This window comes from Pteropus medius, unplaced genomic scaffold (assembly GCF_902729225.1).
Source record: "Pteropus medius unplaced genomic scaffold, Ma_sr-lr_union100, whole genome shotgun sequence".
Classification (NCBI taxonomy): Eukaryota; Metazoa; Chordata; class Mammalia; order Chiroptera; family Pteropodidae; genus Pteropus; species Pteropus medius.
The window spans coordinates 2130432-2157986 of NW_024347862.1; the positions used below are offsets into that span (position 1 = coordinate 2130432).

Below are 27555 nucleotides of genomic sequence, written 5' to 3' on the forward strand. Positions count from 1 at the left end.
GCAGCTGTATATATTATAGGTGTTCACTAAATGTTTGCTAAATGACTTTTGGCCCAGCCTCCATTAGCAACTATTCTTCTATTAATTATTATGCCTGTGTTTTGTTTTGTTTTTTTAAATGTCTCCTTTTCCTAGCTTTTCCTTCCTCCTCTTCTCCCCAGAATTAACTTTTACTTTTCGTCTAGTGCTTAGCTTAGATGTCACATACTGAAGAAGCCTTCCATGGCATTCATCTCTAGGCTTAGATATTTCTTCTTTGTATTACCTTTGTATTACCTTAACAATTTATTTACCCTTCTGTGTCACAATACATTAAAGGGATATGCTTCTGTACCTGTTTTTAGGTCGCTAGACTGTGAACCCCTTGGAGACAAGCACTGTGTCCATTTTAATGTCATGTTCTTAGTGCTAAGCACAGTGCTGCTATATGGAAGTGATCAGTGAATATTGGTGAATGAATGAAGGAGTAGATGAATGAAGGAGTGAATGATGGAATGAACAAAAACAAACAAAGCAATCCCAGTATGTTTCTAACAGCCTGCATGATGAAAAGAAGTAAGATGTAGAATGTATACATGGAAAAATATAAAAATATAAGTAACCCATTCTAAGTTGCCAATAACCTCTTTATGAATGTAAATTAGCTAAAACCACTGTGTATCTTTATAAATGCAATTTAATTTTAAATACCAACAATATGCTAAAGATTGCCAACCAGAAAATGATACTTCTAATTCCTCAGCATCTTAGGCACTATGCCACTTTAACTCTCATAGTTGGGATTGCACCTCTGGTCAAACCACCTCAGCTCTATGCTATGAATGGTTTGCCTTTCAAACTTACTCAGGGACGATTTTCTACCTTTGAGTTATACTCTTAGGCAAGATTGAATGGACAACCAACTTGACTTCATGAGTTGGGTACTTTCCAAATGTAACTGAAAGAAGACAATTCTAGATGATTCTTCCAAGCATGAAGTGTGATTGTATCATTTAATATACTTACTGTACTGACAAGTTTGGCCCAGACCATCTTCTATTCTGCTTGGGGACTGTCCATTGTTCTCTAGTGTATGATTAGCAGATTAGCTATCGTGTAAGAAGCCAGGAATATGAACTCCCAGTAAGCCCTTCCAAAGCAAGAGTAATTCATTACCCGACCTGATTTCCACTTAAAATGTACTTTAAGCACACTTCCAACTACAAACCTTAAATCACCCTGTGTTCACAAAGTCCATCATTTTTTATTTTATTGCATGGCGTTGGCGTGACATAATCCCTTGCAGAGCATCTCAAAGTGCTTTACAGATCAATAAATTACTTACCTATACAGTTGAAGCAATGCCTGCAAGGCCAGCACAGTCATTCTGCAGGCAGCCTGTCCTCCAGAAAGCAAGCAAGGCTGTGTGGGTGCCAAGGGTGGCAGGAGCTGGGGCCAGGAAAATGTATGGGTTTGGGAAAAGTGATGGTTCAAGAATTAAATGGTCCAGTTAAAAATCTGTGAATAAAATACATCAAGTTTAAGTGATTTTAGAACTAAGAGAGTTTAAAAATGTGGATTCTTCAGTCAGCAAATCAGGTATTCAGTCATTAACTTATCAATTATCTTTCTGTTCTGGAAGATTCAATCTAGAGTTTAAAATTATGTAGCCATAAATTGCAATGTTTTGTCTTAGAATTCCTAGATTGTAGAGCCAACAGTCACTCCTCAACCCTCACATTGATTCTCCATTGTTTTTTACTACTAAATACCTGTGAGAGTGCAGATAAGTGGCCAATGTGTGCACATGCACACACACACAGACACACACATTACCTCTCTGTGCAAAGCTTGATGTGCATTTAAATCTAAAAATGATACATCGGTGCTTGCTTTATGGAAGACATCCTATTTAGGACAGCAGGATTTTTTTAATGAATAAGGCTCTTGTTCAATAATGTATTCAGATGAGTCAGAAAGGAAAGGTCATATCCTTTTGGAGATGACCTGGAGGACCTTATGGAATGGGTGGTAACACAACCAGGCCTTGAACAATCCCAATAGTTGGAGAAGAGAGTCTAAGTGATCAAAATCAGCATCAAGGGAATGAGGATAAGGAAACAAAGTGCATGCATGCTTATTAATGAGTGTTCTCAGTTGTGTGGAGTGTGAGAAAGGAGTAGAAGACAATTTTAAGGAGAAGGAGGGAAAGGAACAAAGGCTAGGGGAAGATATCTGCATGATACATTTTTATGTGTGTGTGAAGGAGGAAATCTAATACAATTAGGAGTGATTGATTAATAGAAGAAATGAGCAGTGAAACTCCCAACCAACCTGATTTCCATGTGACAGTTGCTTTGGAACAGGGAATGAGGTTGGTGTTCAGCTTCCCTAGGATCTCCTGCAGGCCAGATGGCATCACGTACTGGGTGGGTGATATGCCCTGGAACTGCACAACATGGCAGCTCCGAGGAGTTCTGGTTCAAATCAAGGAAAGAAACTAACATGAAGAAACCTAAAAGAGCTGAATGGAGGGGCAACTCAATTTACAAAGAATTAATGAGTCAAAACCAGTGTCAGTAGAACTGATGTGTCAGTGATTCAATTCTGAGATTGTTACACACATATAGCGTATTGAGAAGGTGGCTCCCTTGAACAACCATTATAATTCCATCTTTTAAACATTTGTTGAGATTTTACTATAGAAATAAATATAAGTCATGGCCCAGGACATCAAAAAGCTCATGGTCTAGTGAGTGAGAGATGTTAAGCAAATAACCATAATGTAGTGCAATAAATGCCAAGAATTGGAGTTTGGGAGACCTAATAAATGGCATGTGTACTTTATAAACCAATTAGTAGATAAGACAAACGAATAATCCTATATGAACCGAATATCCCATCCATAAGTTTTAAAGATGATACTGGAGAATTAGACTTGGATGTGCCCCAACAATTAGCTTCTAATTCTGAACCCCAAAATGAGATAGGTGCACACAAGCAACTGCTGGCTGTGATGCAGGATATACCTGTGCTTGTGGGACAATGCCCCTCTGACATGAGCATGAAGAGGAGCTCAACAGAACTTCCTGAGGAAAGCTTGGCTCCCAAACAAAAGACTGGACAAATGTGGAGTCCTGTCTCTTAATTTACCAATTAAAATGAACCACTTCCCTCCTTGGGGGGATTGATTTAGGGGACAGAGAGAGGGACCAAGCATGTTCTAGCTAACTAATATTCCTTATGACTCACCATCTGGACTTTGTGATGTCTTCTGGGAACACAGTTGAAAAACAGTGGCAATTAGAGTTATGCAGGAAGGCAGAGAGGAGTAGCGGTAGGAAAAGCTGTAACAAAGTGGCATTTGGTTTAGACCTTAAAGGGTGACTGAGACTGTTCTAGAAAGGACATAAGGAACAATATAGATCCAAAGTGCTTGATGCCCAGGAAGGACATGATGTGTTGGGGATAACAAGGGGATAAGCTGAGGTGGAAACACTGGGTGTATCAGTGCAAACACAGGTTGATGCTTGATTCTGAACAACCTGCTATGCCAGGACAAAGTGTGTGGTTACTATCACGTAGGCAACAGGGAACAATTGCAGGTGTTTAGGCAGAGATGTGATATAATCAGAATCACATTGCATGAAGACAACGGAATGCAGTGTGTAGAATGACTTGTGGGCATGTGTCGGAGGGGGTGGGGGTGAGAATGCGCACAGGAAGAGGGTAGAGGCTAGGAGAATAGTGATTGCAGTATTACAGTCAAATCCAACCCCATTTGAACTCCCTGACTTCGTGTTTAATAGTATGAAATAGAAGCTAAATTCAAGATAAGATATTTCTTTTATGTTTAAGATAATTCCTCTAATTTCTCATCCTATAGCCCATAAATTTCAGCCCCTGGGCTATTCTGCCAACTACCATTTTAAAACAACAAAGAAATGTTTCACTAGGATTTTTATTTTCCTTCTACCTGTTTTGTCTCCACAGTATCTCCCAAAATTGTAGAGATTTCTTCAGATATCTCCATTAATGAAGGGAACAATATCAGCCTCACCTGCATAGCAACGGGTAGACCAGAGCCTACGGTTACCTGGAGACACATCTCCCCCAAAGGTAAGTGAGCAGTTTGGTATATTGTGTCATGAGAGGAACTGGGAGAATTGCTGGTTATGGCACTGGTGACTTTGTTCAAAGGGTTCTACATTTTTGGTAGTTTGATAACAATGTACTCAGGATTCTGCAGAGAGAACTTTAGTATTCTCTGAAAGACAAGCATCTCCTCTAAGATTTTAGCAGTCATCCTAGAGGATCTCTCCAACTCTGAGAACAAAAAGCCAGTTGTTTGTAGGTGAAATTGTGGTAAGATAGTCTGGGAGAACTTCACTGGCCATATTTGATGTTGGGACAATTAGCTTTTCTGGTGATGTTCAGCTGGTTGTTTTAAGAGATAGAAAATACAAAGACAGTGATGAATGAGAGCTTCGAATGGCCATATTCCTGAAAGGAAACTTTCCGAATTTGTGTTTCTTTAACAATGCCAAATATCTGGTCTCTAGCCCATTAGTTGTTTTATAGTTTTATTATTGTTTTACTCTGATTAATCCTAGATAACTAAATTGCAACATTTACTTTGTCTAAATATCTAAATGTTGTATAGACCAGACTAAGTGTTATTTTATGCTTTCATGGATTGAATATTAAACCTTCAGAATTTAAGGTAGGTGCTATTTATCATTAAGCCAGCTTTTATTCAAGGTACATTAAATTTTTTTATTTGTTCTTCAGTATCTATTGAGTGCTTGCAATAGTCTAGGCACACTTCTAAGCCCTGGAGATATAGAAATAAACCAAAACATACAAGTTCCTGCTGTCATAAGGTCAAAATTCTCATGAAAAAAGAAATGAATATACAATATAAGGTGGTGATAAGAATGAGAAAATAGGCCAGTATACACTGACAGAGGAGCAAGAGTTTTGGTAGGGGAAGGCCTTTAAAAAGGTGACATTTGACTAGAGACATGAATAAAGATCCTTAATTTCATTGCTTATTTCTGGTTAATGTGTGTGTGTGTATGCATGTATAATGTAGATGTGTGTATATAAATATGCATGTATGTATTAAAGTATGTGTACAGCTGAGTAGTAAAGGTTTAAGGATTTTAAAGGAATCGTAGTGGGACCTGTTTGCTTGATGTTACAAATTAGATCTCCTAAAAGCCAACCCTTTGGCATGCAAGAAGTTTATTAAAGATGCTCTGGGAATCAACCCCTATGGAAGGGAAGGAAGAAGGGTTGGGCAGTTGGAGAAGTTGAGTTGCAATGCAGGCCAGGGGAATATCTTAGCTAACCTTAATGGGAGTTAAGAAGCTAGAGTGACTTTTCAGAAATATTTTCTATTGAAATGAAGGGGCTGGCCTTTTATACCAACATGGAAGTTGGTCACTGAAATTGGGCTGTCCCCAGAAAGGCTCTGACTTGGCATCTCTCTTCATCTGAGACAATCCTCATAAAGTTGCAGCCAAGGGCTGGCCACCAGCAGCATGTTCACCCTCTGGAGCAGACATCTTCTATCCCTTAAGGTGGCAATGTATCACAGTGTCCATTACACTTGGACATTTCAAAGAATTAGTTTCAGGCTTTGAATGGCCCCAAATTCCAAATTCTCTCTTTTAGACATTGACAATTTTTCCTGATAAAGGTCCTCAGAGAAAGCATTTGATTTTCTGTGTGTTTAGTCTGAATTCCTGGAAGCTGTATCATGCCACCATCTCTGATGCTACCACTGTGAGCAAAGGGATCAGAGAGCCACTCTTGTCTCTGACAGTGTTTTGATTTGAAATGACCTTAAGTGTGGACTGGCCTAAAATCTGGGAGGAGGCTTTGGCTGTGTGTGAGATCATTAATGATGGGATGTAGCTCTGGGGTTCATCTGAAGGAGGGGCCATCCACATGGGCAGATGTTTAACTTTCTAAGACAATGGTGCACGCCGTTCATCACTGATTAATGTTGAGTCCCCAGAGCTATTGGATGCCAGGGTGGTCTATGCCTTTAGAATCTGCAGGACATTTATCATCTCAGGTAGACCTGCTTTGCCTTATGTCAAGAAGCACTGTGCCCTCCCTCTCACAGGTCTCCCCCTGTCTCGTGTTTGATGTTTTCCCTCATTTCCTTCTCTAGCCCCTCAGCTCTTTGTCATTTTCTGGGTGTTTTTTCTTTTTCTTTTCCTTCTCTGCATATCTTCCTCTTTTGTCTTGCCCTTTCATTCTTTTTCCTTTTATTCTTTGCTTTCCCTTTCTGTCACAGCCTTCTAAATGTTTCCATTCTAATTTCATTTCTTTCCACATTATCTTTTTTTGTTTTTCCTCTTTCTCTTCTCATCACAATTACTTTTGTCACCACTCCGGCATTGGGGCCTTCTTCCATCCATCTTACTGAAGTTCACACTGCTGTGCCTTACAGTTCTCTTCCCCATTTTGTGGCCATCGAGCAGACTTATTTACCCAAGGGACTTTACCTGAGCCTGGGCCAGATGCTTTCATTTTCCTGGGGTTTTAACTGCTATGGAAACAGAAGATGGATCAAGGGGAGAGGAGCGGGATAATCAGAATCTACCTGTGGATTGGAGTAATTTAGATGAATGGTTTTTCCAGATCCCTGGTCCAGATTAGCTATCCAGAATTCAAACTGATGAGACATGCCAAGCAGTAACTAATCACCTTGGGACTCACCAGGGTGCCATTTTCCCAGTGATTGATTACTTGGAGATCAGAAATGTCATTGGACTGCTGCCAAATCTGAACTGAAGCTAGAGACCCTTAGCAGTCAGACCTTCATCTTTCCCCACTAAATATTTCCAAAGGATGCTTATTTTAAACAGGTTAGGACAGGTTTGTGATTCCTTGAAGAACAAGATATGCCGCAATGTAGTAAAGGCTCCAAAGGGAGAGAGCTGCTGTCATTCTTTGTCTAGTCCTGTGTGGGTAGATCATGTCTCAATCAAGATCATTCTTAAGCACACACCCATACCTCTGAATAGCTAGCTGATCGAGGTTAAGCACTTTTGGCAGCCCTGATGGCTTCATTGAATTTTCTCCCTCTAGGCTGATCTACTTGGTCTGTACATTTCTGAATAATCCTAGTTTCCTCCACAGTAACTCATATACTGCTACGAGCAATAAACTTTAGAATGTGTGTTTCACCACCTTTTATGTAGAAAAGAAATGCAGAAATGTTAACCACCATTTTATTAGTAGTGGCTTATGCATTTCAATATATAAAAGCTAGGACTGACTGACTGGTAGGCAGTGGATAGAGGGACCTTGACTTCGAGTTGTCTGCCTAGCACTTTATATCAGATGGAGAAAATGTCAGTTGTCTATATCCAAGATGGAGAGAGAGGTAAGGCCTCCCAAGCTACCTCTCTGAATTGCCACTGATTGTGAGAAGTAATTTTCTACCTATTATTACTGGTAGTGTGTCTTTTTAGTTCCCTACATGAATGTACTATTCCCAAGAGTTCAAGGAGAAAGTGCACTAGCTTTCTAAAGATACCTGCCCTTATCTGCACACCTGTCTTGGAATGCACCAGTGTTGCCTGCACCTGCATGGGCTTTGGTATTTTCAATAGGAAGTGCCCCCATCTCACTGTCTCACAGCTAAATGCCACATTGATCTGCATGAATGCTTTATTGGCCCTTCACCAACTTCTGTGTAAGTGCTAGCATACTACTCCAGGTGCCAAAGTACCATCAGTCTTCTTTAGACATATTCTCCTTTCATGACTCTGTGCCTTGTACTTTATTTTCTTCTAGGCATATAAGAAATAATTTTAGCACAGCCCTTAAGCTCCAGACTTTCTGTCTCCAAAAGAATACCTTTTCTGTCCTTGATTTCTCTGGATTTTTCCTAAGTAAACAGAAATGTTATCTCTTTATATGTATCCAAAAGGAAGCGTTATACGACTTCATTCTTCATAGAAAAGTATTCTCAAAACCCAATTTTTATGTTTTCCGTTTCCATTGGATTGTAAGATCTTTAGAGAGAAGGCTGAGATTCCTATGTTATCACATTCTTGGGAGCCCAACATAAAACTCAGGCGAAGGCATGAATCTAATGACTGATGTGCGGGTTCCACTATATATAAAGATTCAAGGATCACCTAATGGAACTCCCCTCTTGGGTGCACCTACTCCATCTGTCTTCCATCAAATAAAACACTGAAAATAAAAACCTCACTGAGGCTACTGAAAGAACACCTTGTACCCAGATATTGATTGGGGTTCAGTAAGCTCCAGTGAGTCATTCAAAGAGTTGTCCTAATCTCTAACTCATGAGTTCTTTGAGACAAAGGCCTGCATCTCATTCATCTTTGATCTTTCACCTCCTAGAACAATGCTCAGCACCTAGAAAGCATTCAAGAAATACGTGTTCATTCAGGGAACAAGCACTTATATGTGCCAGTGCCCCAAAGGAGCATACCTATTCTCCCAGTTCAAAGGCTTCATCCTGATTTATGAGGAATTCTACTCTACTTGGATGTTGCAGTTGAGACCTGGTGTGTTTTCTGCTTAAACTCTGCTGGGTGGCAAGTCTCCAGAACATTTTCTCTGGTCATCACAGGATCTTCAAGCCCTCCCTGAGCTCCCCTAGTAGGGAACCTGCTGTGGCAGGGCTTGACTTCTCCTTGAGGGAGAGACTCCTTTTCAGATTCTTTTTTGCAGAAGTTGAGGAGACTCACAAGTGACTTTGAAGGTGGGTCTTCTATGCACTCACTTCCACTTTCCTCACTGCCTTGCTGCAGTCATGCTACTCATATGCGTCTTTCTCTGACATGTTCTTCATCTGGTCTTTCTGGGGCATTTGGTCCTTTTGGTGTCTTACTGTTCCCAACCCTACCTGTGCCTAAACCTTCAGTGGCTATGAAGAGTTTTGTAAAACAATCCTGATTGTTGCTATATGAAAACTCTCTGTACCTCATGGGTTAACAAAATGAACATACAAAGAAATAAATCAGTATAAAAAAGATAATTGTTATTTAAAAAAATCCACTTCCTACAGCATGTGAATTGAAGTGGGATAAAGTTTGATTGATCGGTTTTCCCCAAGGCCATACGAAGACCCTGGGGGCAGAATTGCAGTTGGAACATATGTTCATGGAGTCCAAACCAAGCCCTTGTTATGGAAGCTTTCTCTTTCCACAATGTGGAGTGGGCACTTCTACATGTCATCCACACCCATTCCTGCATGACCAAGCAAACTTCTTCAACTGCCAAATCTCTTCCTTTCATACCTCAGTTATCCTACTGTGCTTGAAGAGGCCCAGTGGGCAGTTGATCGTCCCAGTGCTTGTTTCTCAGAGTTTTGAGAGGCACCAAGTTGGTGAAGACAAAGTGACCCTTGGATGGGAGCTCTTTTTGCCAATGTCCTGAGCCCTCCCCTGCCTCTGCCTATTTTCCCATTTGTCAGCACTGACAAGTCTTCCTCCCCAGCCAAGCAGGACACTGAAACACTAATTGGCACTGGAGGTATCACAGCTTGAGTTCAACCGGAGCTGGCAGGCACCATGACTCCGGTGACAGCTCTGTGAAAAAGTGTCAGGAGTGGAGCTCTGGCATGCCATCGGCTGACTGCAGCACCCTGGCACTAATGAGCAGCCTGTCAGCACCAGCATCAGGGGCCCCGTGTGGCACAGGGATCATTAGGATAGCAGATGAGAAAAAATTTCTCCAGCAAAAGGAGCAGTAAAGAGAGGGAAGGAGCACAATGTGTAACTAACAGCATCACCTTACCCATGGATGGTAACCACACAGCAGGAAAGGACCAAAAAATAAGAAGAAGAAAAGAAAAAAGATATTTATAAAAGATCTCTATCTATGCCAACTCTGAACAACTCTTGGAATCTCATTTTGATTGGGTTGCCCTGTAATTAATCGATACAGGCTATAAATCTTTTCTGCAGTAAGCCAAGGCAGAACTCAATGACTAAATTAACTCTCCAGTCATGGCCGCCATGCTATGAAAAAAGTAGCCTAAGTTTCAAGATACAGGGAACTGAGGGAGAAAGGGTGCCTTGCAGTCTGTTTTTGCTACTTTTCAGGGCAGGCTCCCTGCCCAGGGTACCTGTTGAGCTGCCAGTTGTCTGCCTGTCTTCTGCCAGAGTATTAGAATCTAAGAGAAGCAATTAAGAGAAGAAGCTTTTTCCTGTCATTTTATCCCACAAGTGTGCACAAGAAACTGCTAGTGTATCCATTCTATCTGCTTCCTGAGGGCAGGTGTGGATTTTCCAGCTCATTTATTCTCCTGCAACAGGCTCAGGACTGGGCAGATCTGGCCATTCTTTGAGAGTTTGGCTACCTTCAATGGCTCCATTTCCATAGATGGAGGCTGCCTAATCGAAGGCAGCAATCTATCTGAAAGAGATCGACTTTGATGCAGGTCCAACTAGATTTGAATTCCCCTCTACTACTCGCAAGCTGGGACATGCTAGGGTAATGATAAACCTCTCTGAAAATGCACTTCTTTATTAATTTGGTTCTTGTTTCTTGGTGTGGCTTGCAGAGTTTTAAGATATTAGTCTAGGGTTCAGATTGCCCCACACACTGCAGTCACACTAACAACTTGACATTCACCACATACTTATCGTCCTCACCTTGTACTTAACCATTTATTCTCCCTAGAGTATTGGGGAGAGGGGGATAAAATTTCTACTCGTGTTTTAAGACCATGCTCAAATGCTACTAGTTTGAAAGCCTCTGATGACCTTCTTCAGGCAGAGTGAGTCACCCCTTTTTTGAGATCCCACAGCACTTTGCATACATTTCTAACAACAGCAATTCTTCAAGTTACCCACAGGCTCTTGAGGTCCCCCAGTAGTCCTAAGGATAGGGGAGGGCAGGAATAGTCCTTATGTTGTTTCGTTTTATTCCAGTGCCTGCTACAGCACCAAACATTTGCAGATCCTGTTAGTGATTGTTGAATAAAGACGTATCCAATCTGTAGATATGGTATTTTTTCTTTTATTTTTAAAATTAAGTCTTTCTGGTGCATAATTTAAAACAAAACTACTTTTAATGAGTAAAGAGTAAGATACGGGAGCCTCTTCTCTTTGCAACATTCCTGAATGTGGATCATTTGTTTCCCAAATCATCAAAGGAATTCTTAAGAAAAAGCTCTCCCCTCACCCCATCCTCTGGTGTAACCCAAAGACCAAGTCTTAGACTCTTCATCTGCAAAATAGAAATAATAATGCCTTTCTAAATGGATACCGTTCAATGCAAAGCATCCAGACCCCTGACACATAGTAGGTGCCCAGCAAAGTTAGCTTCCATAGCCTTGGCCAGCATCTTCCTCTTCACTCCCACCCATGGCACAAGAACAAAAGGGGAGGAAATTTTAAGTTATTTTGTCTGAAAATATTGAATTCTTACAAAAGCCCAAGCTCAGTCAGTTGCCAGAATGGATAGATATTCAAAGGTGCTTAATCAGCACCTTCCTAACCTTCACCATTTTCTAATTAACGGAGGTACTTGATTAAAATTCTCAGGGTACCCCAAGTAGCTGTCCCAGGAAGGCCAAGTAATTGCTATTGTAAAAGATATTACAGTGGTCATTGATGGCGGGAGAAAAAAATAATTACATCATAATGGAAAGTGGCAGATCTGTCCGGAGTAGCAGCACAGCATAAGGTATGAGGGCCCAACCTATAGAGAGAAAGCAATTTATTAAAAAGATAAACCACTGGCACAACCTCGAGTATGGGGCAAAGTGATCCAGAAACTAGTTAAGCAAATGTTTTAAACACAGATGTGCAGACCAAGGTAGGAGAGAAGGAAGCAGGAAAGACATTTATAGATCACTTTTTAACTCCGTAATTCTCTTTAACTATAAAATTACAGCTAGATAGATACACTTAGAGTAAAATTTGCCAATGTCAATAAGGGTTTTTGTAAGTTCAATATTTATGATCTGGTTAAAGCAATATTACAACTGTGCAACTTCCTACTTCAAAGAAGAGAAAAATCATAAAAAAGACTAGTGAGGAAATTAATGAGTTCAATGTGCTTGAATTTAGAACATATGAAATCAAGCCTCAGTCTAGAAACCAAGGGCAGGAGTGCATACCACAGACACTGTTTGCGGTTTTACCCAATTATTTTAAAACCCTTGAAAAATGTTGTAGAATCAGAAGTCTGCTGAATTCAGACATAGCTAACAAGCATCCTCCCCCACACTCCCCTGAGTCTTAGGCTGTTTATACCAGTACTTGGCGACCGTTACCATGCAGAACTGTTTTGATGGAACAAAAAAGGAAACAAAAAAGCAAGGAGATTGTATCACTTCCCCACAGATGCTAACCAGCCCTGGCTCAGTAAGATACAAAGGCTCATTAAAATGGCAGCCCCTCCAGTCCAGGAGACCCCATCTCTGAGGAGTACCCATGACAGGCAACTCTATGGGAGTACGGGAAGGGTCTCAGCAGGGCCCCAAGACCCACAACATCACAGTGACCTTTCCCCATAGCACCACTGTAGAACAGCTGAAGGCTTTGGGAGTTCCATGTCTGGCATCTAACATAACTGCTGTGAGATCTTGGAGAAGTTTCCGTTTAAAATGCCTTTGTCACTAGGACTTCAGTATGTGTTTCTGACTTTGTATCTACTTTTGCATTCTGAATCTTGTCTTGACCAGTGATGACTGTTTTGTTTTGTTTTTTTCCTAGAGTCTAAATTACAACCAGACTCTTTATCATTTACAAATAGCAACAACTAATAGTGTATGGATGATTTAAAACGTGCTAGACACTCTTCTGAACATTTACACACAGTAATATATATTTTTCACAACCATGGTGTGAGTCAGGTCCTGTGATTAGCCTGCTTTCCCAGTCACATAGCTGCAGTTGGCAGTGCTGAAGTACCTCCCCAGGCAGTGTCTACAGCACAGATGTGCCCAACTGTTGTGCTATATAGTACTTTTCTCAGTGGGTGGGGTCCTTGGACCAGCAGCATCGATATCACCCCTTTGTACCCCATATCTACAGTGGGACCTGGAAACCTGCATTTAAAAAAAATTTCTCCTGGTTCTCAGGTGAGTTCTCTTCCTTCCACTGAGTTTGTCTTTTTGAGTTTGATGCTTTCTTTCCTCTCCACCTCCCCAATGACCCTGGCTCACAGCAGTGATACAGTTGCTGTCTGATTTGATTTATTTTTTCCTCATGTTAAATACTATTATTCACTCGCAGTGGCATGTTCTCCGCTTTGATTGTTATTATTAGGTTGTTTTACATTCTAACAGCTTTAAATATGGAAAGAAATTGCTGGATATCAGGGTTTGCTTTTCATTATCTGACGCCATCCGGTTTCTCTACATGTCCTTGTATTTGGCATACTTGATCTTCATAGTAGTATAAAATAATTTTCCTACTGGAGCCAGGGCAGTTGGAATGGAATGAGCAGAATACCAACTCAGTTTTCCTAAGATCAGGGCTCCAGCTCCCTCCTTGGCTGGCTGCACAGGTTCTCCAAATACTATTGCAGTCAGCCTGTTCATTGCCTTGGCCTTGGGGATTAGAAAGATGCAGCCCTTCCTTCCCTAGGAAGATCATGTTAGCTTACTTCTATCCAACAGAGGCTGATTCCTTTCTGCTCATCCTCTCCTCTCATCCCAAAACACAAACTCCTCATCCCTTTTCTAACAGAGAGTTAAAAGGAATGACTTTGGACTTTATTGTTCGTCTATAGAAGATTGAAGACTCCTCCTGTTTAACTGATCTGCAGTCCAGGATGCCTTGTGTTCCTTCTCCAATTCTTTGCATTGCCCTTTATGGAATACTTCACTGAGGTCACTGTGGTTGAAGCTATTTGGCCAGTCATCTGCATGATAGAGAAAGACAAATGGCTTTCTCCCTCTATTGATTTATTTATTCTGTCACATACCATCCCTGAATAGGATTTAAACTGAGAAGGTGACATGAATTTTGCCCCCAGGAAAACTCCATGGCAAAACAATTTGATATTTCATATACTGATTTATTTATTTCCTCAATATCTCTATGGAGTACCTACTGCTATTCACTGTCCTAAGCTCTGGAGATACAGGAATGAACAAAGCAGACAAAGCCCTGGTGTCACCGAGCTTATATTCCAATAGGAGAGGAGGAAAAAAGCCTACTGATAAGTAAACTTTATAATGATTATATGGTATGTAGTGTGGAGAATTAATCATGATAAGAGGCAGAGATTATCAGGCACTGCTTGGGGGTTCTTATTTCAAATAGAATAGGTTGGAATGGATTCATTAAGAAAATACTCCCTTAAAATTGGGGGAAGGAACAATGTTCCAGCAGGAGTGTTCCTGATAGGGCTAATGGTGAATACGAATACTCAATCAGAATACATCCGGCATGTTAAAGGTCACTAAGGAGGCCATGTGGCTATAGAAGATTTATTTAAAGCCTGTCTTCCTCTCACTAGACTGTAAACTTAATGAGGACAAAGAATATGCTATTCCTTGCCTACCACTGTGTGGACCCATGCTTAGCATGATGCCTATCAAATTATATTCGACAAATATTTGTTTAATGAATGAGTGAATAAAGGAAGCATGGGGTTATAGTGTGATTAGTTGAATAAGCATGCTGGAAAGTTACAAGGTTCAAATCAGAATTGTGGTCCCTTAACTAATAATTTCAGGTTTCAGAGAATGACGTGTTCAGACCAATGATAGTGGTTTCATTTGGCTGAGGCAGAGAAGATCCATGGAGAAGAGGGGCCCAGGTAACTGATAGTAAAGGTGTCTGACAAATCACCAAAGGAAGCATTGAAGTCACCCCAGATAATGACTAAAGTTAGTGATAAGTAGAGCTGTGAGCCAGGTGTGGAAGCCCTCAAAGAATCATGGGAATTTAGAACAACAGTCATTGGTAGAAAGGAAGAGGAGGGATAGATGAAACATTGCCAAAGCGCAAGAATTTTGAAGGAACGAGGGTTTTCAATAAAAATGTGAAAGAGGAATGGTTTCCCTGTGATTTTGAGGAGTGAGGAAGACCATCACTCCAACCTCTGGATGCCAAAACAATCAACCCAGCAATTTCTTGAGAGCTACGGAGAAAACACTGCCCTCAGCAAACAGCTGGGTTTAATTAATAAAGGTGGTTCAAGGAATGCTCATACTAGAGGCTGAGAGTCTGAGGCAAACATCGTGCTTAGGTAGTGAATGTTCCAGAAGGCACAGTGATCAGACTTGAAAGGTGGGGAGAGGTAAGAAATGCAAGTGCAGCAGGGCACTGATGATAGTGGGAGAGAGGGTCACACTTTACATGGTCATCTGGCAATGAGAGATGTGAGGCATGCTGGATTGAGTCCCATGTCCTGATGGAAGACAGTGAAACCACACCTCACAGCTTTCATCTGCTGCCTGTATGTGTGGTAAGGAATTCCTTTTCTTCCTGAACCTGAAGGAGGGATGGTGACAGTAGGTATCTGTTGGCAAGGTCAAGCCTTCTTGTGATCCGAAGCAAGGAGACTAACCTTTAGGAAGCTATTAAAGGCTCAAGGTCAAGATCATGAGATAGTGGGAGTGGTGAATAGTATATGGAATGTGGAGACATGTGGGGGCCAATTTTCCAGAACATGGTGATGGGTTTAATGTGGATTGGGAATGAAGACTAAGCTGAGAAGGAATTTCATATTTCTGCTTTGGCCTCCCTTTTTGCCCTGTTTGGGGGAGACTAGGGATTGTTCATCTGGCTTTTATCGCACGTGGCAATGGAGAGGATATTAAGAACTAGCTGGTGTCTGAGTTATTTCTGCCTATTGGATCATATGGTTAGCTCTCTTTTCTCCAAAAATGATCATAACAACCCAAGCTTGTTTATTTTTTTTTAGAGATTCAGGATTTATTAGATTGAACAGAAATGATAGAGTACAACAGAGATTGATAAATAGGCAGAATAAGTCATCTGTTATTCAATGGATATTTATTGAATACCTAAAACATGATAGTGCATATCTAGATACTTCAGATCATGTGTGAACACAGCGTTCAAAGCCTCTGTTCCATGGGACTACAGCATGAGAGTATAGGTAATATTTGATAAATAAATGTGCAACCTAATGTTAGGAGAGATAGTACTATAGAGAAAAATAAAATATAGATGGGTTAAAAAAATGATAGGTAGAGCTACTTTAGTTAGTGTTGAGAGAAAGCCTGATCAGAGACCTAGAGACCTGAGTAAAGTAAGGCAGTGAATGTGACATATCAAGAAAGGGTTTCCAGGCAGAGGTACCTGCAAGTACCAAAGCCATGAATGTTGGGAATATGTTTGGTGTATATGAGGAACAGCAAGAATGTTTATGCAGAGAAAAGTGACATACGATATTGTCAAGAGAGCCAAGAGTGAGATCATGTAGTGCTTTGAAAACCATGTGAAAAACTTTGGAATTTGTTCCAATGAAAAACACTGGCAAGTTTTAAAAAAGAGAGTAAAATAATTTAATAAATGATTTTAAAGGGTCATTTTACCTGCTTGAAGGGAAAGACAGGGCAAGAGTAGCAACCGGAATATCAGTTAGGATACTGTCGCTTTAACAAGAAATGATGATGACATGGATTAGACTGGCAGGGTTAAAGATTTTAAGATTATGTTTACTCTGGAATGTATTCTGAAATTAAAACTAATGGGATTTGCTGATTGATTAGGTAGGGGTTATGAGAAAGAATTAGGAATATAGATGACTCAGAGACTTGTCGCCTGTGTCACTGGTGACCAGTGATATTATTTCCTGCCCTGGAGAACTCCAAGAGGGACAGGTTTATTGGGGGAAATAAGGAGCTTGTTACTTTCGATATACAAGTGGAAACGTTGAATAGGTAGTTTGCTATGCAAGCAAACAGGGGCTAGAAAAATAACGTTGGGTATCATCAGCATTCAGATGGTATTTAGAACTACGAGGATGTCCATTGCCACCCACAGACTGAAGATAGATGAGAGTTCTGTGGACTGGGACTCGGGGCATTTCAATGTTTAGGTGTCAAAAAGAAAAAGAGGATCCAGCAAAGATGAGAAGGCTATGAAGGACATTTGAAAGATAATGAAGAGAATGCTTCATAAAAGGAAGGAGAGATGAACATCAGAAGTGTTGCTTTGAAGTCAAGGGAGATGGCTGAAAACTGGCCAAAAGCACTTAAACAAGATTACAAAATTGGTTCTGGTGAAAGACAGTAGATGAAGGATCAATTAATTGGAAAGGGAGAATATGGATTAAAGAAATGGAGAGAGTAATAAACATTTTTTGAGAAGTTTTGCTATAAAGGGTAGTAAAAGATGGGGTTAGTGGTTGGAGAGAGTATGAAGCTAAGCAGCCTGGCTTCCATTGGGCATTCTTTGGCTAATATTGCTGTGTAATTACTTGTATTAGGATTCTCAGTTGTCCCTCTTTCTCCGATGAAATAAAATAAGAAATTAGCCAAGACTGGTTTCTGCTCATGGAACAACCTATAAATTTTGGTCTTCAAGCCACGTGACCCCAAAATTTCTTTATGTGGCTTTTAAGTGATCCAGGAATTTGAAGCCAAAGTTGCCATGTTGCTCAAGCAACTGACTCTTTCTGACATTGGGGAACGATGTCTGGAGGCGGGACTATCTGCTGCAAAATCTAATGAAGATTCCCCTGGGCATTGATAGTTGGAGTACTTATGGGGAACATTGCTTGGACTATGAAACAGCCCATGAGAAGGGGCATAGGATCGTAGGATGATTTCTGCTTATCCCCCAACTCCTCCCTAAGAGCCAGGGCAAGAGTTTTCAAAGTCCTCAATATTTGAATGTCCATGACCAGATACTCAACTGGAGCAGGGTTATCTTAATTCACCTTTTTATTTAAAACCAGAGCAGGAACTCAGTTGGCCCTGTGTAGTCACCCCTTCTGGCCAAAGATGATTATTTAAGTGTAGCCCTTTCCATGCCCAGAGAAAGCTCCAAAGGGGATGGAAGGAGAAATCCAACCAAATACCCCAGAAGTGCTGTCAAATACAACCCAAGTCCTGTTCTGGGGAATATAGTTGTTTGGGGCAAATGCTTCCACTCTCTACAGATCTGTGCCATGGAAATTATGCAGACATCCCTGCTGCTTTAATGTTGCTGAGCCTAGGTAAAGCAGGGCAGAAGAAGAAGACAATCTCAGTGCTTAATCTAAAATAATGTTAGAGATGGGGAAGAGTTCACCACCCTGGAAGAAAGTACTTGCTGCAACAGTTAGTGACATTTTCTTCACCTAATCTTGATTTGCAGATAACTTCCAAAGTATGTTTCTCCACAGAGTCCTAACAAATCCATCCTTGTGGCCCCCATTTCCCTAGAGGCACTTCTTTTCCATGACAGGGAAAAACCCTTGTTCAATAGGGCACGCTATGTAATAAGGAAGGATTGGAGAGAATTGGTTCCATTCCTCTCTGCATCTCTGTTTCTAACAAGAACCCAAGGCTCCTAAGAATTCAGTGCAACTTAGTGAGTATGACCACAATGTTTTCTTTAATAACATTATTTTGCTTCCTTTGACTTTGATGCTAAGCATTCACACTGAACAGTCCCCATTCTGGTCTTGAATGGCTGCATTCCTCTGTATGTTGATATGTTTTCTCTTTCACAGCACTTCCCTACACCTCTTGATTTTGGTCATTCAAGTGTTGTCATGGCAATGACATCCTCCATAGAGTGGCACTACTCATGTTGTCATGGTTATAAGGACCTCTTGATGAGAGCCTTACTTCACTGTCATCATGTAGACAGCAGTTAAAAAAAAAAACCTCTAGGATCTTTTAACAAGCCTGAATTCTTAGGCAAGGAGCTAGTGGTTCTGTCCCTTGAAAAGCAAGGAGCAATAATTAAAAAAAATAGCAGCAGGCTAAAATGCTTAGATTTCAACCACTGAAAAAGAGAAGACTGAAAGAGGATTACCACCACCATCATCATCATCATCATTATCATGTTCTGTTCCTCTTTATTATCATCGTCAGTAACAGCAGCAGCATAGTAGCTAATATTTTTATTGTAGGTCAGCTATATTGTAGGCACTGTTCTGTGTTTCACAGGAGTGAACTCTTTAATGTTCTTGACAATCATATGATGTAGGTGTCGTTACTGTTCTTTTGGAGATGAAGAGACTGAGACACAGAAAGCTCAGTTAGGTAACTTGCTGGACACTCGCTAATATGTGAGACGGCTAAGACCAACTCTGAACCCATTACTCTGCTGCGCACTATTGTCCTGTTTTATTACTGATAGCAAATTCAAGATGAATAAGCTGCTAACTCAGGTCATCTTTTTTTTTTTTGCTAGAATTCAAATAATTCGTATTTTTATATCACTTTTAAGTTTTAAAATATTTTCATTTGATTCTCTAACAACCACATGAGGTTAGAATTGCTATTAACCTTATTTTACAGTTCAGAAAACCCGAGTTCAGAGAGTCTGTGACTTCCCAAGGTAACTTGACTGCTAGAGTGTGTGTCAGATTAGGTTTGAACACGTGCCAATCTATTGATTCAGAATCTAGTATTTTGTTATGCCCTACTACACTATCATAGCATATTATATAGCCTGAAATCCAGCTCTGGGAAGGAGAGTGGCCAAACTAAGGTGAATTGTTGCCAGCAGTTAACATTTATTAGTGGTAGAAGAAATAAGTGGCAGGTCTTGGTACGTCATTTAAGTAGCCATTCGTACTCTTTGGCCTTCCTCATTTTATCCTAATAACTCCAATGTTAACTCCACTGATAATAATAATAATTGATAATTCCACTGTTACAGTAGCTACTTTTGTCTATCACAATATAAGCAGGAGAGCAGCACCCTTCACTCCATTCTAATGGCTGCCACTGACCCTGTGTTACTTTGAGTAAGTCATTTAACCTGTGTGGGAGAATCCCAATAAAAGATTAATTACAGCTCTATGTCTATGCTGATTTTCAGAAAATGACAAACACAAATAAGTTACTCAGAAGCTGATCTCTAAGGAAGTATAGCTTTTATGGCAGAAGAAGCTCGGACCTAAGAGATGATAAATCTTCTCATTTGAGTACAAGGAGTTTGGAGCAAGATGTGCCAGGTGGGGGACAACAATAGATTAATAAAGGTGATATAAACAATAGTAGCAAAGGCTCATAGTGTTATTATGTGTCAGCACTATACCTATGTCAACTCATTTAAACTTTGGAACTATTTTATGAGTTTAAATGCTATTATTATCCATATTTGACAAATGAAAAAACTGAGGCACAGAAATGTTAAAGAATTTGCTGAAAGTCAAGTAGCTAGTAAAAAGAGGACCTAGAAATTGAACCTTACCTTCTGGATCTGTCTGCAGATATCAGCATGCTGTTTTCATGGGCATGGACTAGTTCCTGAAACTGGGTCTGAGCTTAATCAGCGGCATGATATGTTTAACTTTCAATACTTCAGTTCTGATTATTTCGTTTTCTAAGCAGTGTTCCCTCGGCCACATTGCCCACCATCTCTGAGCCTTAGTCATCTCACCCATAAAGTGAGGATTTGATAGATGCTTGTCGTGGGCTTATTGGAAGGATTACATGAGATAACACATGTAAATGTGTGTTCTGTATATAAATTATATGCTCAATATAATTTAAATGCTCAATAAATATTTGTCACTAGAGTGGTGGTATCAAAGGTGGTACAAACGGCAAGCATTAAGAGTGTAATTAATCCTGTCCTTGACAAGAGCATCCTATCTTAAGATGAACGGGCTCCTCTTAACACTTGAATGAGTTGTCTTAGGTCAAATATGACAAGTATGATATGGACGTCCAACTCAAATGCCTTTTCACCATACCCCATTTTATCTAATATGGAGTTTGGCCTATATAATTTCTAAATGACCTCTTGGCTTGTACCATTTCCTTTTGACAACCTTTCCCAGAGCCTTAGTTTCCCCTGAGTCAAAAGTACAGCCTCTTCCAAGGTTTACAGTGGACATCAGGGGATTCTAATGGATGTTGGTTAAATGGAAATAGTGGATGTCTTACTGCGAATTGTCTTCTTACCATCCTTCCTTTCACTTGAAACAAAAAGTTCAGAATTAACAGCATCCGACTTGGATAGAAATAAAAATTTAATGAAAATAGCAGAAAGTGACTGAAAACTAACCAAAAGTAATACTTTGTTTTAGGTTTTAATAAACCATTACGCAAATATAAAATTCTTATTTCTACTTTAAAAAGACCCGTACCTGGCATGTAACAGCCCAGCCTTGAACTGGGATATACTCTTGCCATTTCTATATAAGCAATATTCTTTGCGTATTAAATTCAGAATATGCAGCTATAAACAGGAATACTAGTCTGCGGGAATACAAGGCCTGGCAAAGAGCTTCTGCTGTGTCCACTTCTAAAAAAAGTAGCTTGAACACGGGATTGGTGCTGTCCATTGGACTTGATCATATCAAGATGCTTTGCCGCTGTCATGTGACACTTAAAATAGGCTCTGCATATGTTTCCATTGTTTTTTAAAATGAAATCCTCTCCTCTGCCTAATTAATTGACAGGGCAACCTATGTGGGAGAAGGCTTGTCTGCCACCCTCCCTGAGCACCATGACTGCTGAGTGAGTAGAAGGCAAAGTGGGAGACAGCTAGGAGGGTCACAGCGGTGTCTCTTTCAAGATACAAGTTAGATACAAAAAGGAATTAAAAATTTCACGTTGAGTTGTTGTTACCCTACCCATGTCTCGCCTCAGAGATTTCTACAGCTGGAGAATGCTGAGAATTCAGCCCTTTAGAGCTATTACGATTCATATTGACTATAAACTTCCCACTGTGCGGATAAGGGAAAGGAGTTGCTTGCCAAGTGCTCTGAGGGGTGAATACAAGTTATTTCGCCATCTGATAATATACACCATGTTGGGAAACATTAAGGAAAAAAAAAAAGAGGAAAGAATGTAAAGAGTGCATTGGGAAGCTGGCAACTGATCATCCGATATTCACTGATGAAGCTCAAACTGAGGCACATGAGTGCAACGGAGCAGGCTTCTGGGGTGATCTGTCAGACACCTCCCTTCATTAATGAAGTGTGGTTGTCTCTGGTCTACACTTGAGAAAGGGAATTCTTCAACACACAGATACCCGCCTGATATCCCAAGACCACACGTAGCGAAAGGAATGGTCATAGAATCCAGGATAATAAAGAACACTTTTATTGAAACCCTAGGTTTGGCACATTGCTCTGCCAATTGTTAAATGGATGACCCTTGACAAACCAATTAGCCTCTCTGCACCTCTGCTACCGTATCTATAAAATAGGATTAGATATGAAGATTCACAATCCTATGTTACAAGGTGCTTTGTAAACACAAAAACATTATGGGTATTGTCCTTTATTAAACGTTCTAAATTAATCGGGCATATTCTCCAGAGTAATACCAAGAAAGGCAAGACTCCAGGGAGGAGAGATATGAACCCAGTACAGAGAAATCTTCTAAGACTAAGATGTTTTAACATTTTTGCAACACAAGCTGAGAAAGCAAATGATGTAAATGTTGTTTATGACCGTTGTTATAACAACAGCAATTATCATTTGTTCCAATTATCTTTGTTAAGTCTTACATTTATTTATGCAGCATAATTAATTTGAAAGTTCACCTAACCATTTCACAAATACTGCATAGAATGTAGCCCAAGTGAGTGAGGAGAGTTAAATCTGGAACTTGTTTAAAAAGAGCAGAATAATAGGACACAACTGTACAGAAAAGAAATCAAAAGGGAAATCACATGGAAAAAAAGAAGATTTGGATTGGTGCTAGTTTTAGAATGGGGCCAGGAACTTTGACTTCCAAAGGATCTCAAAATCAGCACTGGTTCTCCCTGTCTATTTCATGACCCCAGGGATTGACAGATTATGACGGTGGGCCACATCTGGCCTGTTAGCTGCTTTGGAACAGTCGGTGAGTTCAGAAAGAATTTTACATTTTAAATGGTTGAAAAAATTGAAGAATAGTACTCCATAAGATGTGCAAATTATTTGAAATGTGAATGTTAGTATCTATTTAAAAAGCTTTATGAGAACACAGCCACGCCCATTTCTTTATGGCTGCTCTTGCCTTACAGTGTCAGAATTGAGTAATTGCAACTAAACTATATGGTTTGCAAAGCCTAAAATATTTGTTACATGATCCTTTAGAGAAGAAGTTCACCGATATCTGTACTACATGCAGCTCAACAGTTCGGTTCACTGCTATTAAAATTGTTTTTAATCCATACTTGCTTCCTTGGTTCTCTTTCTTGTCACTCTGTGAACTTACAATTATGATATTTCTCATATATATTTAAAACAATCCACACGCCTCTGTCTTTCCAAGAGTGGCCCCATGCCATTCTCCAGGGGCTCCTCTCTGACTGATAGGTTTTGGCTCCACTGATAGCTGTCTTACCTTGGTTTTGATCTCTGCTACCACAAGGCCCTGATTTGTGTGACACAGAAGAGTACTTCCATGATTTTCAAACTATTCTTTATTCTACCCTCTTTGTCTTTCAGGGAGTCATTTTTATCTGGAGGGTTCCAAAAATCCAGTCCTAGCCCGGATCTTTGATCTTAGCAGCTTAAAACATGCTCACTCATCTGTTGTCTATTCTAGTTTTACCCTTGAGAAAGTTTGTTCAGATGTCGTTGCTGTTTTTCACAAAGCATTTTGGGGTAGCATCTGAACTTGCCTTCACTGGTAGTCTCAATGGTGGGCACCATCTTCTGGGAGTGGACATTTGTCTTGAATCAACATCTTCAAACCATCCCGTGTAACTGCAGACTCCTTAGCTCTTCTGGTTTCACACCCAGATTTGACCATCGCCAGCGTTTACCTCTGCCCTCTCTGTTTCTGTCTGAAACATCTCTTTAGCTTTGAGTTTGTGAAGCAGAGGTAACGAGACTTACGTGTCATGGATGATCACGGTCATATGAGCTCTACTCAATTTATTATGTTCCTTTTGAATTCCTAGACATCTCTTAGGTGAATGATCTTTCAGAATCCCATCATTATGATTTCATAGTCCAAAAATACTTTACACATTTATAATAATAATTTGACCAATGTGAAAAAAGGATAATTCTGTCAAAGAGATTTCTTTTATTTGAGATGGACTTTGAAATACTGTCACTCATTTTCAAAAGTGAATCCCAATTTTTACATCAGAAAATTAATTAGCAGTTATTGCTAACTGTTGGCAGTATAGGTGTTATTTATATTCTTCTTCATAACTTATCTGATTTTCAAAATGTTTATTTTAATATGTGTTTGCAACAATTTTGTCATCGTAAACTTAACCTTTAGAAATAAATTTTCAATTTTCAATTCTAGTAAGATATGCTTGGAAGAGACAAGACATTGAATTAAGAAAGCTAAGCCTTTGGTGATCTACCAGCAGACATGCCATACCTTAGACTAATTCTTGCCCTAGGACAAAGCTGGGGTTTATTACTTTATCTCTCCCTTTTCTGTGAATTATAGTGCCCATATGATCTTAAGACTCAGTTTGAGCAGACATCAGTCATGACATTCCCTAGTTGTTGTCAATCGGCTACATTCTGGAACACAATTCAGATCTTAAAGTCATCCCACACGGATTTCCTGATGCAGAGAGAGCCATCTCTGCTTCCATCTTCAGTAAACACCATTTGAATTATTGTCAGACCCTTTGGGGAGATGAAAAATGATGGAGTCCTCTTATGATGCATTGATAGAAAGCAGAGTGTGTTATCTAACACCTATTAAGCTATAATTGTTCTGTACGTGTGCATGTGTGTGCATGTATATGGTGGCTGCACATGTGTATGTGTGTGTCTTTAGTTCCTATGCATCTGTCATCTCCAGACTGTTCTTTCTCTTGTGTTGTAGTTAAATTGAATTGAAAAGTGATAATGTTTTAGAATTAGCAGATGCCTAGAATTCAGTACTTTGGATAGCACTAAAATGGGAGGAAAAACTATCAAAATGTTATTCTTTGTCTTTTCTCTATTTTTTTTTCTCTCTTTTCCCTCTCCCTGTATACCACTAGAGAACTCTGTGCCCTGTGAGCATCCCTTGAGCTTTTTGTCATTTAGGTGAGGTAATTTTCTCTGAAACACGTGGAACTCAGTGACTGTTCCTACCAGAAGAATTGATGGTTAAACAGCTGACAGAGTAAAGTGTTGGATGGATTTTTCAAGATATTTTCTCACTCTATGAGACTGCTTATTATCTCATCATTAGGGTTTTTAATCTCTAAGAAAGCTTACAACTAATTAATGTTAACTTTTTCATATATAGTCTATTTGAACAATATGGTATTGTTGACAAGTACCAGAATATACATACATATTCCTTTAGACAAATAAAAATTATGGGTATAAACTATTAGAGATAGATAGATAGATAGATAGATAGATAGATAGATAGATAGATTTTTATCACTCATCTAGTTCATGGGACTTTGATCCAAATGGCTGTTTACAAAATAAAATCTGTGCTTAAAGAATAATTTTGCTCTTATTACAATTATTTAAATTGCATCATTATGTAAGTTTTCTTGAGCATGTTTTCTTTGCCAAGCCCTGTGTAAAGTATTCTACATCTGTGATCATATTTAATCTTCATGATAGCCCAGTGAGGTAGGTGTCATAATGGCCATTTTACAGATAAGAATATTGAAGCTCAGAGAGGTTAGGTGACTTTTCCCAAGTTTCACAATAACTGCTGTGGTCATTTTGTTTACTAACTCTTTTGATATCTACAGAACCTAATATTACATACAGAGAAAACAGCACAGTGGAAAGATCATAGACTTCATTCAAATAGACCTCTGTTTTACCTCTTCCAGGCTATTTATATATAAATTGAGAATAATATATATCTCTAAAAGCAGGACTGAATATCTATTATATACAGTTATAGGCATAAAGGAACATTTCATCAACAGCAGCAATGATTACAAGTGTTATTATGAAGAGCTAATGGGGAGAAATTTATCTATATCTGAATCAATATAGGGATGGACAAGCAATGAAAATGTTTTAAATCAAAATTGGAGACAGAGAAACTATGGTACCTCTATGGAAAGGCAAAGAACAAGTGAAACTGGCTTATTGGACTGTGCTAGTGTGAAAACATGTCCAGGGATTCCTTGAGACCCTCCTATATATAGCTGGTTCCTATAACGCCCTCCTGATAAGTGGAGTGAGATGGGAACAAGGCTGGGTGACTTCCCAGAACAGCTTACAAAAGGCCATCAAGTTTCTGCTGGTTTCTCCTAGGACACTCACTGGGGATCCTTAGGCTACCATATAAGAAACTTACCCTTGGTTGCCATATGGAGAGACCCCAAGAGAGAAAGAAGCTAAGAAACTCCAGATTACCTGGCTCAGCTGTTGGAGCCTGAGTGAACAAAGCTTCCAGCTTTGGCAACAGAGGGTGCCAGCCCCAGCCACCATCTGACACAACCTCTTGCCAGACTATGGTGAGGTCTCCTGTCCAAGCCCAGTCAACCCAGCTTCATGAGCAAAGTAATATGACTTTGGAGGGGTAGTTTGCTACTTAGCAATAAATTACTAGAACATGGGCACATCATATGAGACAATTATAAAACTGTTCACTTAGATATCACATTGTCCTTCTGCTTCCCACTTTGGTTTCCCCTTCCCCCTGCAGTTTTTCCTGTGGCCAAAGACAATGTAGACCTCATAATCCTGGCACATGGGGGCCTTTCCAGTGCCCACAAGTTTATGATCTCAGTTTTCTGTTTGGATTTCAGCAATTTGTGGTGAGCCCAGGGTTTCTATCAGACTTCAGGGAGCTTCCAGAACTGCAGAAGGCTAAATCAGGTGCTATGTCCTGAGGATTAGCTTGCTACTCTCTCTGCCTTTGGTCCATAGCACCCATAGAATTGGGGGAAATTTGGAGAAGTCTGTTGTGTAAAGGTCTCTAGTTTCCAACCAGTGTGTTAACATTCTTACTCCCTCATAAAGCCCTGCTTACTCTCAGTGTCTCAAGCTGTGGAATCCTCTACGGATACAATGCTATTCCCATTTTCTGGAATTCACAGGCAAAAGCCCAAAGCCACTGTCCCTGTCATTTCCTATAAATCTGAAGCAGGGCAAGTAGAAGCTTGGGAATCTCTGTTTCTCCACAGCCAGGGGAAATCAGAGAGCAGAGAGAGATTTAGAACACCTGAGCAGGGGATAAAAACTTCATCCTACAATCTCAGTCCCAGATCTGGGCTCCAAGTAAATGAACTGAACCATTTCAACAGGCTTGAATTCTGTCAGCTCAACCATGCCCTTGTTTACTGTTGAAATAATTACTACTTTGCCATAATATTAGCTCTGAGCCGTGACTCCATTACCATTATCACCGGAATATTACCCATTTATTATCTCCCAGCAACCCTGGAAGATGAATACTGGGCTTCAGAGACCAATTGTTTTACAGCAGACAGGATCTTGGTGTGTATTGTTTAATGAGGTAAACTACATTATAGCCAGCATTAATTTGGCTGCAGTACACTCCACTAAATCACTCTTAACCTGTAAATC

The 27555-nt window shown here is 40.0% G+C and overlaps 1 protein-coding gene across 4 annotated transcripts in view; it reads left to right on the forward strand.

Annotated features, from left to right (window-relative positions):
• The window catches only part of NTM (neurotrimin), a 902803-nt gene that overhangs the window by 782029 nt on the left and 93219 nt on the right, over window positions 1-27555 (forward strand). For all 4 annotated transcript variants that reach the window (XM_039878846.1, XM_039878844.1, XM_039878845.1 and 1 more), the window contains exon 4: window positions 3973-4098. In XM_039878846.1, the coding sequence (XP_039734780.1) occupies window positions 3973-4098 (126 nt within the window). The remainder of the gene's footprint in view (window positions 1-3972; window positions 4099-27555) is intronic.